Source organism: Polyodon spathula, chromosome 3, assembly GCF_017654505.1.
Source record: "Polyodon spathula isolate WHYD16114869_AA chromosome 3, ASM1765450v1, whole genome shotgun sequence".
Taxonomy (NCBI): domain Eukaryota; kingdom Metazoa; phylum Chordata; class Actinopteri; order Acipenseriformes; family Polyodontidae; genus Polyodon; species Polyodon spathula.
Window position 1 is genome coordinate 62,943,799 of NC_054536.1, and position 18,464 is coordinate 62,962,262.

General features: G+C 35.5%; 1 protein-coding gene across 1 annotated transcript in view; it reads left to right on the forward strand.

Annotated features, from left to right (window-relative positions):
* The window catches only part of LOC121313292 (mdm2-binding protein-like), a 30,846-nt gene extending 13,380 nt beyond the window's left edge, over nt 1-17,466 (forward strand). Inside the window, exons 12-22 of the mRNA XM_041245675.1 lie at nt 1,826-1,996; nt 4,123-4,236; nt 5,558-5,722; nt 5,902-5,995; nt 7,065-7,220; nt 10,456-10,551; nt 10,773-11,039; nt 12,084-12,333; nt 12,737-12,850; nt 14,605-14,670; nt 15,599-17,466. Of these exons, the coding sequence (XP_041101609.1) occupies nt 1,826-1,996; nt 4,123-4,236; nt 5,558-5,722; nt 5,902-5,995; nt 7,065-7,220; nt 10,456-10,551; nt 10,773-11,039; nt 12,084-12,333; nt 12,737-12,850; nt 14,605-14,670; nt 15,599-15,637 (1,532 nt within the window). The 3' untranslated portion in view covers nt 15,638-17,466. The remainder of the gene's footprint in view (nt 1-1,825; nt 1,997-4,122; nt 4,237-5,557; nt 5,723-5,901; nt 5,996-7,064; nt 7,221-10,455; nt 10,552-10,772; nt 11,040-12,083; nt 12,334-12,736; nt 12,851-14,604; nt 14,671-15,598) is intronic.
* The last annotated feature ends 998 nt before the right edge of the window (nt 17,467-18,464 follow it).

The window sequence follows — 18,464 nt, forward strand, 5'->3', positions numbered from 1 at the left end:
AGCTTAAGGGCAGCAGGAACCAAGCTATAGTCCAGAGACAGGTTGAGAGTGTGCATAATTGAAGGAGCAAGATCAGAAACGCAAAGATGGACAGGGTTAGTCGGCCAGGGGTCCAGGGGACATGTGGTAGTAGTTGATTACAACATTAAGCCGGAGACATCAGCAGTAGAGAGAGGAGAGAAAGAGGAGAGGGCAGGAGGGGGCAACCAGAGGAGAGTCAAGGTGGTCACAGGTTACTTATTTATTTTTCCTTTCTTTCGTTTCTTGTGCACAACCAACTCCACTTGGGCTCTCAGCAACTCCCCCTCACGTTCTCCTTCCCCCTACCTTCTCAACCTTATCATTCTTAGCTCCCAAACAATTCCATAATTAAACAATTAACCCTCATTGTAGATGATACTGGCATCAGTATCTTCCCTATGATCTTAATGTCTCCATTTACCCTTTCCGATATAATACCTTTTTCAACCAAACATAACATTGATTCTTTTTAAACCCATGGTCCTCTTGGACGTTAGTGCTGCATTTGACACTGTTAATCATGAAATACTTATTCCCCATCTGGAGACCTTTATGGGCATATTTGGCACTGCATTGTGCTGGTGTAAGTCCTATCTGTCGGACAGGAAGCAATTTGTTTTGATGGGGGATTATTCGTCCCACAGGGCTCTATTCTGGGGCCCTTGTTATTTAATATTTTATATGCTGCCACTTGGCCAGATAATTCATCGCCATGGAGTTAGTTTTCATTCTTATGTTGACGACACTCAGATTTACTTACAATCTAAAGCTGACACAAAAAATAGCTACTTCTGTACTTTCACACTGTTTGGCAGAAATTAAATTTTGGATATAACAGAATTTTTTGCAGCTAAATTGTAATAAGACAGAGGTTATGCTGCTTGGCTCACAGTGTCAATTGAGTAAATTGGGCAGCTTCAGTTTGATCATTGAAGGGCTGGAAATTAGCGTGAGTTCTGAAGTTAGAAATCTCTGTCATACTTGATCCTTGTCTAACCTTCGAAGTGCATGTTTGATATAACGAACAAAAGGCATGTACCCCAGCAGGTTTGTTATAGCGAGTGATGGAGGTGCCGACCATATAAGGCAATTGTTTATTAAAACAAAAGAAAGTCTGTTTGGACTCACTTCATAAATCGATCCACCAACCTTGATTTATAGATTGAAGACCAATTGGTCGCTCACAAGATCAGGTCTAGATTTACTGTAGTCTTTTAAAAAAAAATTTATTCATTTTTATTAGTTAAAACATGTTTTCAGGTTCTGTTTTATAATCCTTGTGTGTGTATCTGTCTGTCTGTCTGTCTATCTATCTGTCTATCTATCTGTCTATCTATCTATCTAACACTATGTAACACAATTTTTGTTCCTGGGTAGTAAGTGTTATTTTCTAATTGCTTATGCCTCAAAAGTATAGAAAATGGCTATTCCCCACAAACTTTGCTTTTGGAAATAGTGATATTTTGAAATATTACTGTCCTGGTCACAAAAGCAAAGTTTGTGGGGAATAATAGCCATTTTCTATACTTTTGAGGCATAAGCAATTAGGAAATAACACTTACTACCCAGGAACAAAAAAAAATAATAATACTTGTTACATGGTGTTATGGGTCTTCAATTTACTAATATTTTTTTTGGTTAAATACATTTGTATCTGTAAAGTAGACATATGACACTAATCCAGTGGTTCAAAGGAATATACAACTTCAAAATCTCAGGTGCCTTCTGAGGCCTTGTAAGCCAGTGATTTTATGTCATAGTCTATCGTGGAATAAAGCATGTCAATGTATTTCTCTTTCTCCAGCTCCAGATATTGAAATGAAAGGAGAGAACTGTAACTATTTCCTTCTGGTCCAGGGCAAGGAAAACGGGGGTTGCAAGGCTAGACTGATTCACTCTGCTACTCAGATCAATGGTGCTGCTGCTCTGGTCACAATAAACGGATTGCTCAATAGCAAGCCGCTACCAGAGACTGGTGAGGCGGAATGATGGTTTGTTTAATATCAAATTGGATCCTGTAGGTGCTGTATACACTTCATTGCAACTATTTCTCAGAATCCTCATTACTGTAATTAGGCCTGCAACAGAGGGTACATTTTGACCTTCGAAGGTTCGGAACACATTACCGAAGGAAGGTTGGAACCTTCGATGGTACTAATTTGCATAATTTAATGGTGGCATCACCATAGCTTCTACTTTATATTGGATATAATTGAAATAAAAATAAAAATACACATTGTTTATTCACATGTAATTGATGCTGCTTGCGAGTAAGCTTGCATTGCAGCAGCACTAACTGCAGTGGATTTAGGCAACAAACTTAATTTAATAGTCACGATTCCAAGCAGGTTATCAGTCACAGTCACTAAAATAATAACAATAATAATATGAACTTACGCTTGTCAAGTGTCACTGGTTGTGCCGCCATGATACAGTAACAGTCGCATGCACAGTTTGCATTTGCATGGTGAATGAAGAAATGAAAGGTTTGCCTCTGGATAACTTGAGCTGGATGGGGAGGGGCAGTCGGTGCTTAGTTTTTTAAAATTGAAGTCATTCTTGTTATTGTATATTTTGTATGTTTCAAACATATTCTATCATAGCACTTCTCTTGCACAGTCTTGTACACTAGCTATTCAGTACATATTTTACTGAAGCACTACAACCACTATAGGTACCCCTTAGTGCTTGGGATACTATACACTGCTCCATACACAAACAGTGTGTGAATGGTGCCTGATGAACCTTTGAAGGTTTAAAACAATCTTTGAGTTCCTAGCTAGCGAACAAACCTTCAAACCTTCTAACACAGTCCTAACTAATAAATACACTTACAATAATGCCAATTGACCAACAGGTACATATCTGTATTCCCAGTCATGTGAAATCCATAGACTAGGGCCTAATGAGTTTATTTCAATTGACTGATTTCCTTATATGAACTGTAACTCAGTAAAATCTTTGAAATTGTTGCACGTTGCATTTATATTTTTGTTCAGTGTAGTTAAATTGCAAAACCCTAATAAGCACCTTGCAGCTTCCAAATAAGTAAATGTGTCTTTGTATTTAATTTATACAGCTGCAAGTTAGACTTGGCTCAATTCAGTATATCAGTTCTAAGGATTTGGGGGCTAATTAATTCATTGTATAGGACAGTGGTTTTCAACCGGGGGTACGCAAACCAAAATTAAATCCTAATCAGAATGAAAACTCAACCAATCAACATGCAGTGATTGTACTGACTTTAATACTGACCAATAGCAGCTTACAGAAACAAAAGCAGTATTAGAATCGGAATGCAAGCAGAATTAATGGATAGCGGCTCCGATTTCCTTACAAAATCCTGCTGGTGGCCGCGTTTGAGAAATGTTCCCTTAGAGCAGTGGTGCACAACTCGGGCCATGGAGGGCCAGTGTCCTTCCTGGTTTTTGTTTTAACCATACCCTAAATTAGTTAATTGGACAAATTAAGCTTCTAGTAAGTTCCAATAAAGTACTTTAGGGTGCAGTTGGAATATAAAAGGGACATGATACTAAATTTAAGAAAGTCTTTGATTATAAAATGTAATTAACTTTTATTCTCAATATATTATTTCTGCTGATGTCTAAATAATGGCAAAGCCTTATTTCGGTCAACTAAACTGTAAACTAGTCTTATCTAATCTAACTGCATGCTATAATTCTGTAATCGTGGAAATGTCATAGTTCACAGGCCTATTGCAAAAAACCTTAGCACATCTTTCATTTTCAGATATTCTTTTATCTGCAGCATATTCCACTAAATATTTATGATGATGAGATTAAAAAAAAGTTTTTTGTTTTAAAGAAAAAAATAATAATTGTAGTGTAGCATCAGCATACACCTTGAAATTGGCATGTCCTATACAAAACAGGTCACACTACTATCAAATGAACAAGATGAACATTAGAGTCACAAGGCTGAAATTGTATCTTTAGAGAATGTTCTTTCCAAATTTAAATTCAGGTTGTCATCAAAAACAACATGATTTGGTTTCTTACGAGACACATTGATCAGCTTAACAATTAGGGTTACCAGCAATAAAAAAATATAAGTGGATAACATGCTTTTTGTTTCCTATAGATCTGGATGTGGCTGCACTGCTAGGGTCTCTGCCTTGTCTCCGTGGCGAACAGCTGATTCAGAGAGAAAAGAAGCTGGCTCAGATTCAGTTGCTGGTCCTGAAGGAATGCTTACGTGAGTTTTTTAAAATGGGTCTTGCCTTGCTGGGATTTGAAGCTCTTAAGAAACAAGTATAAGTTCACATTGGTTACTTTAAATGTATTCCCTCTTTTATTAATTTAAATATGTCTGTTTAGCTTTTGCTTGCTTGTTTTTTTTTGTTTTTAGTCTAGAAATTGGGATATGAGCTGTTAAAACAGCTGGGTACTAGATGTTCCTTTGAGATTACTTCTCAATCTTTTGTTTTCTCAAAGTTCAGTGCACATATAATACGTACTTTTTATGAACACTCTTTTATAAGCTTCTCTTACCACCAACAACTTTTGTGTCCGAGATGAAACTAAGCAACTAACTGGTTGATGTTTTCAATCTATACCCTGCCAGGATAAGCCACAACTGGAATATTTATTTATTTATTTGTTTTTAAATGTACATTATTATATCTGATATATCCACATACAATTTTAAAAAATCAAGCAAAGTACTGAAAGATCTTCAGGATTAAAAAAAGTGGTAAAGTGTGTAGCGTACATAACCATCTAATAACATGATAATAACACACTTCATGTTAATAACTTTTCCTGTTCTTACATGGTTACTGCAGGTAGAATAAATGCAATTTTGGTAACGTAATTTAAGACCATGTCCATGTAATTATAAAGTAGTTACCATTTAGAGCAGGGACCGTTGTTAAATACCCAGTTATTCCAAAGGAATTACATGGCTATTCATTTAAAGTACTACTGCAGTGATAAAGCTGCCTGTGCTAGTAAGTGAGAGAACCAGGTTGTAAAACCCTTTTTCTGTATCTCTGTTGTAATAGTGTATTTCTAGTTATGATGATTATAATTATGCTGATTGCCTGGTTGCGGAAGGAGGATGTACAGTAGACAAAGTACTAAATAAGACAATACATCCTGCCATAGATTTAAAAGTGTAGAAAGTGACTTGTGACTAGAGAACCTACAGCTCCTCCACTTCAAATCTCATGTCTTTGAACAAGGGAAAAAGGGGATTTGCCAATATACAGAGTTCAGAAAATCCAGTTTCCAGGTTTGGAAGGGTTACTACTGTATGTCATTTTAATGCATGCCTAACAAACAGATAATTAATTGCATGTCAAACCAGCACATTATGATTCGTTCTGCAATTCTGATTTATTTGGAATATCTGTGTTAAATAATTAATTTAGAAAATGATTCAGTACTGTCACCCAATCAGCTTCCAGCTCTAGAGGGCACTAATAGACAGTAGCTGCTGGCTAGAACGTCTAAGCACCAACCTTAAAGTAAAATTAAAACTCCACGTTGGTGACACTAAATTGTTCTGTTCATAGGAATAAGAGAGAAGAACAAGAAGCCCACGTCCATTCCAGCCAATGACCTGAAGGTTTTGTTAGCACTTGCTAGGGAGCAATACCTAAAAGTGCACGATGCAAACCTTCCCAAAACTATTTTTCATGAGGAGGACTTGAAAGAGAATCATGAGAAAAAGTGTCCTGGTAGGAACCCTTTTAACAACATGTTGTTGATCTGCCATCATTCTCTTTTTCACAAAGAGTATGATATGAATTGATGTATATGTGTGTGTGTGTGTGTTTAATATATAATTTTATATAATTATATATATATATTTTTTTATATAAGACTGTATAATACTTTGACCTTCAATTGTTTGCAGGATATGATGTAGCGCGTGTGAGTTCCTCAGAGTGTTCTGAGAGAAGTGTCCTTCAAAACTTTGAAAAATTGGAAAGAATCAGACAGAGGATGAGGTAAGATAGGAAGTTATCTCTAGTGGGATTCAAGAATAGGTCATAGCAGAGCTGAATTGTTTCCACAAGCTTGGAAGCACACACTGCTGCTTCCCCTTTTTAACTGTGGAATTTGCTTTCATAACATACCAAGTGATTTTTACTGTATTGCTAAAATGTAGAATACAAGTTTTGTCTTCTAGTAATTGTAGTATTTTGGGGAACTGGGTGCACCCAGTCACAGAAGATCATTCAAGAAAGCATGTTAAATACAAGCATTTAGTGAACAATAGCCACTAATTAATATTACAAAGACCAAAATACACAATTTATGTTAATTTAGCAAACATTTTTTATTAAAAAAAAAACAAAAAAAACAGCACTTAAGCATTTTAAAATGTTTATTCATGACAAATGTATTGGCACCTTTACATTTAAAGTCTGTAAAAACTTAATAGAACCAATTAAAAACTATATCAATCGATAGAAACCCATTTCACAGTAACTAAGCTGCATGACAATAGCCAGGAAAAGAGGTAATTAGATCCAACGTCTGTTGAAGAAGGTGGTTTTGGCAACGCAGCAGATAATGGTCAAGACAAACAGTTGGATTCACATTTGAGAAAAGCACTCATAGCAAACTACAACAAAAGAAATAGCTACAGAACAGTATAAAATATAGTATACCAAAATCCATAATCGGAGCAATAATCAAGAAGTACCACAGAACAAATTAAACTGATACACAAGAAGTGGATGTCCAAAGAAAATTACAGGCACTGGTGGTAGGAGAATCTAAGATTTAGAGCCAAGGATTTAAAGAAAGATTTAGAAGCATCATGCATAACAGTGCACGAAAGAACAGTACAAAAGCACCATAACACAGAAGAGTTGAATGCGCGTAGACCTCTCTGCAGACACTTTTAAAGAACATTAATAAAACAAACAGATTATATTTTACATTAAATTTGCACAGGAATCTGAAGCTTTCTTCAACAAAACAATGTGGTCCAATAAGATAAAATATAACTCATCTGATCATAAAATGTAGGTGTATTTTTTTTAAATTATTTTAAACTTACTTTACCAGGACTGGCATACTGCTGGCAGGATCCGAGTCTTTGCTGGGGCCCAAGGATGGTCAGAGGTTACCTTCGGCTCAGCTAGATGCTAAAGAACTGCTGAAATACTTCACACTGGAAGGCCAACCAACTGGTGAACTCCAGCCATTGCTGATCCAGAGAGGGTATGCATTAAAGATAGTGGACCCTTTCGTAAAAGTACTTCAGAACTAACGAAAGTCGTCCATATTGCTATTCATAAAATAATCTGAGAATACAGGTGGCTTGCGCAAAGAACTTTATGAAGGGGTGTTGTCGGTAGCTTTTGCAAAAGGAAAAATGGAATCCACTGAAAACCAGAGTCTGCAGCTGCAAGTAACGGGCAGTTGTTATTATTATTTTTTTAATAAACCCCATTTAAAGCAGGGAATCAATCAGGGGCAAGTTTGTGTTTATGAATCGGTGAAAGTTTCACACCGTATTGCACACCGTACGCAAAATGGATTGTTTTGTGGTGCGCAAAAAAAGACTCCCTTTCGAACACAGGTCTTGCAGTGTTTTTTACAATACCAAGCAAGCCCAAATTCACTCCCAACTGGAACAGCAGCACTGTTTCAAAATGATTATGCCAGAGAATACGTTCTTGTGTGAGTATATATTTATATTAAACATTTTCCGTCATGTAAAGCTACAGTTTTTTTTTTTTTTTTTTTTTCAAAATAGGCAGTGTTAATCACAGGTATGTCAAACTATGTCAAACAGAGCAAATGTAGTAATAAAATAGGTCTTTAAAACAATAGTCTGCTGAGGCTGTCATTAGTTTAGACTTCACTGCAGAAAGCGTTCAATAACTCCTAGTTCTCGACGGCATTTTGCCGTTCACTGTTATGAATAGCAGGTTGACCCTCAGGACAGATTTGAAAACTTTAAGCTAATGAGGTAATCCTTAACCCTTTCTGTCAATTTGTTAACATGCTGCCTTAGACAAAAATCGCTGGGGCTTAACAACGCATCTGAATTATCTCTTATGAATAGCAACTGCCGTTAAATAGGCGGCTGAGGACGAAGTCCGATCATGTGCTCCTGTTTTCTCATTTCGACAGGCATTAACCCTTTATGAATAGACCCCGATAAGTCCATAAATCACTTATATTTATCACAGTATCGTTTCTTTTATTAAAAAATGATTTGTGTTCTAGCATTTTTCATGCAGATGCATAGGGTTGCATCTGGAAAATTGTATGTGAAGTATTGGCTGAAGAGTTGTTCCCTTTCTTTCACATGCTGTATTTTCTTGCACAAGGGTAATCAATTCTCTTTTAATGTCTTAAATTGAATCCAATTTAAAATTGTATTAGATTCCAGCTTGATTAAGGTTGAATGCAGTTTTGGCGTCAACTCCCCCCGAACATTTTATGCAAGTGATTCAACAAACCGATGCTTATTTTGAAACCACACAGGACTGCAAAAACATGTTCCATCTACACATGTCGGGTATGCTTGCTAAAAACTTGAGTAAGTGAGGTACTTCACCCAAATACTAAAGTAGAAATGTAACTGAAATTACATAGACTGTGTATTTGTTGCATCGTTTACAGCATTTTTTAGTTATGTGCTATACATATGTGTTAATTAATGTGTTTTCGTTTTTTTGGAATTTATCTCCTGATTTGGGCTTGTAAAACCAGATCCAAGTACTTTTCAAAGACAGTGTCACTAAACACAAATGAGCATACATTTGATCAAAACATATTTACAGATTTTTTATGTAATAAATATGGAACTAAAGAAAAATGTTCAGTGTTTTTTTTTTTTTTTTTTTTTGCACCTTGGTTTTCTTTCTCTTTGAATTGCACAACGTTTTTTTTTGGTTAGTAGGTGCAATGATGATATAAATTTATATGTTATTTCAAGTTCCATGAACTGTTTCAAGACTGTAGTTTAATTTATTGCTTGAGCTGACAATGTGGACCTCCGAGAGCAAGTTTAAAAATAAATAAATAAATAAATAAATAATATTACCTGTTCCCTCATGCATTAGCAAATGTGCTGCAATCTCAACAAATGTCTTTAAAAGTTTATTTTTTAGGTTGCTTTGGAGAGAATGTGTCATCATTATTCCAGCTCATAGAACCTCTTAAATTACATTTTGGGAGTCTTTATTTTATGTTACTATCATGCAAAACTTGGCAGACCTCAGCCATCAGCAATCTTAACTGCAAGTTGAATCTTAAGTTTTCAAAGTCATCATATACAGTTCGGTTACACCTATCAGATGTGCTTCAGTAGTATTCAACTGATCTGATTCCAAATTGTACATCAACCCTACAACTATTACTCACTGGTTTGCAATTGTACGTTTCATGCTTAAGGGACAAAGTCTCCCTTCTTCTGCCCCTGCATATAAAATATCACTTTAAAGAAAAAGCTGCATTGTTCTGGGACCAGCTTTAATTCCTGATTGACCTACATCCTTCACAGAAAGTACATGTAATAACTTGAAGTGGAATCATTATAAACTGCCCAGCTTTCCTCTAGTGCAATTTGTCCAATAACACAGCTCTCTACATCTAAATAAAAAATCTAATTTTCATCTGTAATCCAGCTACGTGTGATTTGGGCATGTAAAGAGTGCTTGAGCCTGTAGTCCAGAACTTAATCAATGGACTGTCACCAAAGCTTTATAAATGTGGGTATAGCCCTTTGCATCTCTTACATACTGGGAACAAAGACTACGGCTTGGATGTCTTTTTCATGGCCAAATGCTTAAGGCTGAAAAACACTTGCTGTTTTCTAACAAACGTTTTGCACGTGGAATTCAATTAATGATAATTTAGTTTGTCAGCTTTTGGATTTGCTGGTTCAGTTAGTAAAAGTTCTTACACCAATTAGTTGTTAAAAAAAATATATATATCCTTTTTTTAATGCAACTACTGTATTCTACATACCAATGATAACTGCAGATGCCATGAGGATCCTGGGGGTGAAATTAGACAAATTTCCGCAGTTCCTTACAAATCTATAAAACACTGAGCTGGAATTGTAATTTGTTTCGGGTTTTGTTTGTTGTACTTGACGTATATACTTTTTGGGTTTTTTTTGTTTTACACAATATGGTACTATGGACCAGTATAGTTTCTTAGATTTGTCATTTTTTTTCTCCATATTTAGCTGAAAGTATACAAATCTGATTATAATAATCCATAAAATATTAATTTCCTAGGATGTAAGTTCAAGAAGTTGGAATGTAGGGCCCTGTTAGGCCAATTGTGCTTAAAATATCAGGCTAAATCGTTAGATACTCCATAACACTATTAAGCCCTCTCCTTTGCAAACACATGCATGATTTATTGGTCCAAATTGAAAATGTGTTTATTCGTTTTGCAGTGATGAAGAATTAACTTATTTTTGTTTTCACAGGGAGAATGCTTTCCATATGTCCCCTGATCTGACGCCTCGTAAAGTGCAAAAACTGCTGTTTAACCAGGCTGCCAACTCGCATTATCATGGGATTGAGTATGTTCAGTTTATTAAAAAATTATGACAAAATATATATTTTTAAACCTGTCTCTATGGTATACATTATATTGTATGTAGAAGGAACCCATTTCTGAAACAAGCAATGCATATTAAGCAAAACAATGTACAGCTGTCTGCGACTTTTTATATTTCTGATTTTATAATCACCCTGTACTTCCTTAACTGAATCTTATGCCTTGTCTTTTTGTAACTGCCAGATTCTGTTTGGATGACAGAAAAGCTTTGGAGAAAGATAGGGGGTTTGTAAAACTTCAGTCCCGACTTATCCGATACGAGACCCACACAACGTGCACAAGAGAGTCCTGTCCGATCCCGTTTGCGCTGAGTCCTGTGCCGTCCCCTGCAGTCCTCTCTGAGCCTGGGAGTGTCCCTGATGGAGAGGCATTGCAGTTCGAGCAAAAGGGGGATCTGTCCAGACAAAAACACAGGTCCAGGGAAGTGGACAGTGGACTTCCAAATAAGAGGTAAAACCTGGTTTTGTTTTTGGTTTAATTATCCTTGCTGCTGCTTTCAATTTTTACCTCTCATTAGAAACTGAAGCAAATTTCCAGGGGGGGGGATTATTTCAGCTACAGTCGTCACCACTTATAATGGGCAAGTTTCATAGTAAGTGGTGGATGGTTCTAAAATAGTCGCCGGTCTCCAATAGGCGCTGAGGCTACTGGCAAATATTGTAAATAAACACCGGGGCATTTAAAATAAGTTTTATGGTATGTAATCGGAAGACTTTGACACATTAAACATTTCTAAGCATACTTTTTTACCTCTGTCTTTTTGACAACTTAACATAACATGTACTTTCACTTATGTATTGATTAGATGATACATGTGCACAGAGAGTGGGTATACCTTTCAGAACTACATTCTAAAACAAGAATGGTATTCAGATGACTTTAGAGACTGTGGCTTCCAGATTTGTCTCAGTTTATCGCAGTAAATGGAGCAAAAGCCATAGAATTTTCGAATTTAGAGATCAGTAAGTAATATCTACAACCAAGGAGAGACTTCAATGATATTGATTTAGATTAGGCTAAATATTTAGGACACTGGTTAGTTAACTGGTTTAATAGTAGTTAATGTAATTTACTTCAAGAAGAAAGTTGGAGTAGTGTTTATAAATAACCAATATTTAATAGTTTTTCTAAGTTAATCATGGTTAAACTATTGCTGTAAAATAAGATTTGCATATATAAAAATGCAATTTGTTTTTTCCTTTGCTCTTCAAATGCTTTTCACTTCGAAAGAATAACTGCATGAGAGGACGATTTTAAAGTTCTGATTTGTTTTTTAAAGAGGTTTAAACTCCTGTAACAAAACTAGAACCAAATACATTTCAAGTTTTTTTAAGTGCTCTCAATGTGTGCTGTTTTTCATATTGTAACTTTTTTTTGTTCTACTTTGCAAAAATAGGAGTTAATTACAGAATGTTGGAAAGCCTCTGAAAATATGGCCCATGGTGTTCTCTAATGCTTGAAGGCATTATTAATCATGCTATTTTACTGTTCCAGACTTGCTAAATCTGAGAGCATGGATTCCCTTCTGTCGCAGTGTAGTGGCAGCAGTGGACCCCACCATTCTGTTTGTACCCTGAGAGATCGGCCCCAGAGGCATGTGTCTGTGTCCTCAGCTTCAGGGAGGCAGCATGGTGCTGCTGCTCACAATCCCACAGCAAAAGCAACGCACCCAAGTGGAGGAAGGGCCCAGGAACATGAAAACGCAGAACAGAGCAAAGAGTCTCGGTCTCAAAAGCATGCTCGGGTCAGTAACTGTCCTCTAAACTGTGGATACTGGAATGCCTTTTATACCGAAAAACAACGTTCTTGGAGGTCTCGGTATTGAATAGACCTGTTACGATTTTTTAATACTTGCCCATGATTAGCATTGTTCGTAGGAAATCACTAAAATGACTTGAACACCTTATTCTAGGAGAATTCTACTTTAGGCATGGAGGTATACAAAAGTATTATTTAAATATTATGTATCACTTTGGATAGTGAGGTTCTGATTTGCTTGGAAACTAATAGTGTGAAGGTATGCAGTGTACAATAAAGTAAATAAATTCCATTGCACACATTTGTGCTTGGAACATTTGCACTTGAAACCGTGGTGTTGTGTTTGCTAAAACATATTCCTTCATATTGTTGTCATGTTTCTTTTCCAGATGCTCAAAGAAGTTGTTGCAAAAACACTAACACTTCATGGAATTGCTGTCGAACACAAGTGCTTTGCAGTCTGCAGCCAACGCCTGTTTGAAATATCTAAGTTTTACCTAAAGGTTTGTGTCAGATTTAATTGTTATTTCATTGAATAACACTATGTAACACAATTTTTGTTCCTGGGTAGTAAGTGTTATTTCCTAATTGCTTATGCCTCAAAAGTATAGAAAAATGGCTACAAAAGATTTAGAAGTGAGTAAATTTACAGTATAATCGTAAATCTCGAAAATCTACTCACTTCTAAATCTTTTGTAGTCATTTTTGTATTACTTTAGTATAAATACATGTTAATTTGGATTCATATGTTGTTGTTTTCTGACTTTATGTGAACGAAAAGATACAAAAGCACCCATTTTCTCATTGGAAATAGTGATATTTTGAAATGTACCTGTCCTGGTCACAAAAGCAAAGTTTGTGGGGAATAATAGCCATTTTCTATACTTTTGAGGTATAAGCAATTAGGAAATAACACTTACAACCCAGGAACAAAAAATAAATAAAATAAATTGTTACACGGTGTAATAGTCCAACCCAGTGTAAAACACATTCTGTAAGCTTAAATGGTTGGGTCCCACAGGAAACAGAACTAAGAAAATGAATGTGGCCTCAGTCATTTGTTACGGTTTTTTCTGTGCATTTCATTTTCATTCCATTGTTTTTCCTTTTTACGTCAGGTTTTATATCCCTGCCAAATAAGAATATTCCATAAACAACATAACAAGCAGGATCTTGTTGTGGAAGTACTGTAGTCATTGGTGGCTAGCAGAGGTGTAGAAGGATTGTTTTTTTACCTGCCGCTTGCTCTTACTAGTTGGAAATTTTCATTCCCTGGTGTGTTCCTGGCAGCAACCTGAAAAGATAATTCATGAATACGTGTAATGGTTTACTTTAATTAGCACTCTTAGTTCTACCAGACGAGTTCATCACCGCAGAGACAAAACAACTGAGCAATAGAACACGCAGCACTGTTATGTCATTTATGAGTTTTATCAAAAAGTTAGTGAAGTAATACGGTACAAAAATAGCAAAGAAGATTAGGTTCAAGTGTCAGTACATTAATATCAGCTTCAGTGTAAATATCAATTGCATGTAAAAGCAAGAATTTCAGTTGTCTGTAATATGTCTTCTGTAAGAATTAATACAACTCTTAAATCAGCAAATGTAATAATATCAATATGCAACGAGGATAACGCTTTCAGAAAATATGCTGGTAAATAACAAAATAAAAACTCTGTGAATTCCAGTCAGTAAGTCTATACTATTCTCATTCTGTTTAGTTGTTAATTTACCTTCATGAAGTATTAAACTGGCCCCTTTTGTTATGAAGCAACTTATAACTACATCCTTTTACATTTCATAAACATCAACCTTTCTTCAAATATACATTTATTACATTCCCACAAAGTATAGTTTCTTAAAATCTTTTCTAGTTTTAGTTTAACTGGAGAATACTCAATTTGTATCGCAGAATCAGTCCAGTAGCAAGGGGAGGGCAGGGTCCCTCGTTCAATTTTATTCAATAAGAAAAATCTTCATGTAGAGCTGTCCTTTCCCAGTCAGACAACCCAGTTAATTTAATTAATTCATTATTAGTTTTCCTGTTTTTCAGCTATTCTGTATTGAGTAAACTTCTTTATTTTACAGGAATTATTGTTATAGATACACCATCATATATTTGAACTTTTGAAGTATTGAGGTTGGGTTTCCCAGGTAATTTGAGACTACCATATTCCTCTGGTGAAACCTAGGGGATGATGGTCTTAAATTATTTAACACCCTGAATCTTCCTGAATCTTTTTTTTATTCTTAACAGGATCTGAAAACCTCCAGAGGTCTACATGAGGAAATGAAGAAAGCTGCCAAAAGTAATGCAAAACAGGTAATGTCAACTGTATGTAATATTCAAGACTTTGTGGTATCAAAAAAGTACTCTCTGGTCCAGATGTCTGTACTTCCTATTTTTGATTATGGTGATGTTGTTTATAAAACGGCCTCTAAAGCTGTTCTTATGAAGCTGTATGCTTTAAACCATTCTGCCATAAGATTCGTCACTGGTACTCCTTACCGCTCTCATCACTGTGATCTTTACACTCTTGTCAACTGGCCTTCACTTCACACAAGGCAACTGTTTCATTGGTATAGACTAATATATAAAACACTGATTGGGAAATTGGCAATTTATCAGAGAAATTTGTTAAAGATCTTGGTCTGTTTCTATAACTTGCATTCTAACGCTTTTAGTAATCAGGATGTTCCCAGTGTCAACTGCTGCTGAGCATAATTCATTTCAGTATGCTGCAGCTCATGACTGGAATGAATTACAACTCAAGTTAAAACTGCCTGGCTTTGTTTCTGAAGGTGTTTTTAATGACCAGCTTGACTCACTGTTGACTGACTTTGATTTTATCTATGATGTACGTGTATTTGTTTAATTATTTGTCTGTTTTATTTTATGTCTCGTGTACTTTCTGTCATGCTGTAACATTGTTCGCCTCTTGGCCAGGTCATCATTGCAAATGAGAATTTGTTCTCAATTGACCTACCTGGTTAAATAAAGGTTTAGATAAATAAATATTCCAAATCCATTTGAATAAACCGTTTTTACAAACAATAACTATGCAGTCAAAACTGCTTATCATACCTGCTCAGGAAATCACATAAAAGTGGCCAGCATTGGCAGGTGCTCCTTTACAGGTAGTTCATTGGTGATGTCTTGTAACACCTGCACAGTGTGATGCTGAGATCTGATACCTGCTGTTGTGTTTTTTTTTTTTTTTTTTTAATATATATATTTTTATATTTTGCAGGTAATTGACTGGGTGTTGGAAAAGACTTCTAAAAAATGACACTCCTCTACTGATTGGACTTTTAATGAACAGTATAGCCCCCCCTCATGTGTAATAATCAGGTAGATGTTTGGACTCAATCTGTTATTGAAAGGCTGTTTCTCTTCGTCACGATTACGGTAACCGCATTAAGAGCAATTAGCAAAAGGTCAGTGGAGAGAATATTGAATCTAGGATTTTAACACCAAGTTGTTGGTTAAACTACGCACATTGGTCATTTAAATAGGCCAAGGACCTGAATTTGAGTGTTGACTAATAAGCAGTATTGCTGTAATTTGAAAAAGTATAAACAGAGATGTCGGATTCATTTTTTATGTATTGCCACATATTCTCAGAAGAATCAAATGTGATTATTGAATTTTAGTATTCAGAATAGCTACTACATTTGTATACTTTACCTTTTTGTCAGTATGGTTTGTGTGCATATTTTTGTATTGTTTGTAATAAGTGTTAATAAAGCATTTTATCATAAAATGAGGACGAAACAAAACAACTCAAAGTAAAACTGGTATCGTATTTATTTTAGTGTTTGATTTTATATGCAATCAATGATACTAAGCAGTTTGCAAATTTAAAGAAAATATATGATAACATTTGTTCTTTTAGAGCAAATCAAAGACAGAAAGATTAAACACAGCAAACACATTGGCTCTATTTATGTTTTTAAAAAAACACAGCAGGCTATAATTCACTAACATTGTTCTTTTTTGCAGATGGTTGTAATTGCAATATGTATATTGTAAACTAAAGTTAAAGGCACATCCATTTTTTTCTAAGTGAAACAATTAAGCAAATAACAGTAGGTGTGCAATTTTTGTTAACAACATGTCTCTTAAGGTATTTTGAAACAATTATGTGATACAAGTCACTGCTGCCAGGAAAGACCAAGTCAAAATTTGCCCTCTCTAAGGAGAATTATAATGGAAAATATGTCTCTGTGGACTTTTTTTCATTGGTTTTTGATCCTGGCAAGAGTCATTTGTAAATATACAAAGCTATCTTTGCACAGAGGAGATACTTTTACCTCAAAATATTCTAGTAATATTTGTGTTGTGACATTTTTTGTGTTCTTTTAGGTGCATTACAGAGCAGAATGCCGAGAATTAAAATATCTCTGGCTCCTTAACCCATAATAATAATTTTTTGTTGCAAAGAATTGTTTTACAGTTTGTTCATAGGCTTAATCCAACAATATGTCTGGTATGGAATTGTACTGTTTAATTCTTTGGCCAATGCCAATGAGTTGATTTGAAACTGAGATTTGAGAGGCTAAGAGTGATTTCTGCTTCCTTAACCTAAGTGGTGTTTTGAAATTCTATGCAAGTGCTGGTAGCTAATATACATCTCTCTTATTAATGTAAATGTTTTGTCTTGAAGGAATTTTTATAAAATGTTTTAAATGTGTTATGAAAAGCCGACAACCAGTATACATAATTAAAGAAAGATTTTACGTCTTGCTTTTGGAGAGATTTTGGCAGGATGGCTACTCCTGGGAAGATTCACTACTGCCCCATAATGTCTCCATTTGGACAATATGGTTCTGACTGTGGTTTGGTGGAGCCCCAGACCCCTAGAAATGGCTTTGTAACCCTATCCAGACTGATAGCCACCAAAAACCATTTTCCAAGTCTTCAGAAGTTTCTTTTGATAGTGGCATGATGTGCCTCTAGAACCTGTGTGCTGACAACTTCACTCTGATGGTAAGGGCCAAAGTTAGTCAGACTTATATTGGTTAGGGCTGGCCCAAATCCGTCCTGATTGTTAACCAAAGTATTCAGACAGCTAACCCTAATTATCCCTTTAATTGGGTTGAGTTAACTAGGGGGAGAAATAACTTTTTCCCACCTGAAGATTGCATGTTTGATTACATTGCACACTAAACAAATGAAAGAAGCACCAAACTTTGGTGTCATTTTTTCTTTCAGACTCCCTCTATATACTACTGCAACCCACAAAAAGACCTGACCAAATTCAATATGAAAAATGTGCAAAAATGCAGCAAATCAGACAGGGGGCAAATACTTTTTCATGGCACTAAATATTAGTTACAGAGGTTTGTTCAGCTAGAAAGATAGACTAAATAATTGATAAAGCCTATGAAAAACCCTCAATACATTTTGATTTAAAAGGATCAAAAGTATTGAATTAAACTGGGAGCAATATACAAAAAGGTCACCAACTGTAACAATATATCTTCTATACTTCTTTTTTTTCACTCCAAGTCAAGCAATCCTGACTCCACCATGCTGGCAAATAAGACTTAGGTTACAGGTAGTTCAAAATAATACAAGTCGTGCATTGAATACTATTATAAATCTACTTAAAACACACAGAACTTATTTAGCTCCAGTTTTCAGTGCACTGATCTCAGATGTTCTTTCCATTGTGATTGCAACCGTGTGACCTCATTCCCTGAAATGCAGCTTGTTGAAAGTTAGTTACTTTTAACAAAAGGGAGGGCATGAGAAAGGACAGATATATACTTTTATACACCAGTTTAGTGTTCTTATAATAGTTTGCACAAAAAGCAAACTGTGACTAATGCCCTTTCTGCAATAGAAGCATGTCTATGACAATATAACTTGCCATTTTTTCCTGCAATGAAAGAAAGGCAATTGTTTGAATTTGTGGCAGATACAATTTAATACATTATGCTATGCAAAATGTATATACAGTTTTGTAGCTTACATAATGGAAGTTGGTTGCTGTAAATAATTGAGCAAGTCATTGTTAAGTGGAAATCCAGGGATCCCATGGCATGCAAAAGTTTATTTGAATAAATCTTTGAAGTAGTTACATGCAGAGCTTACTAGCTTGCGATAAACAA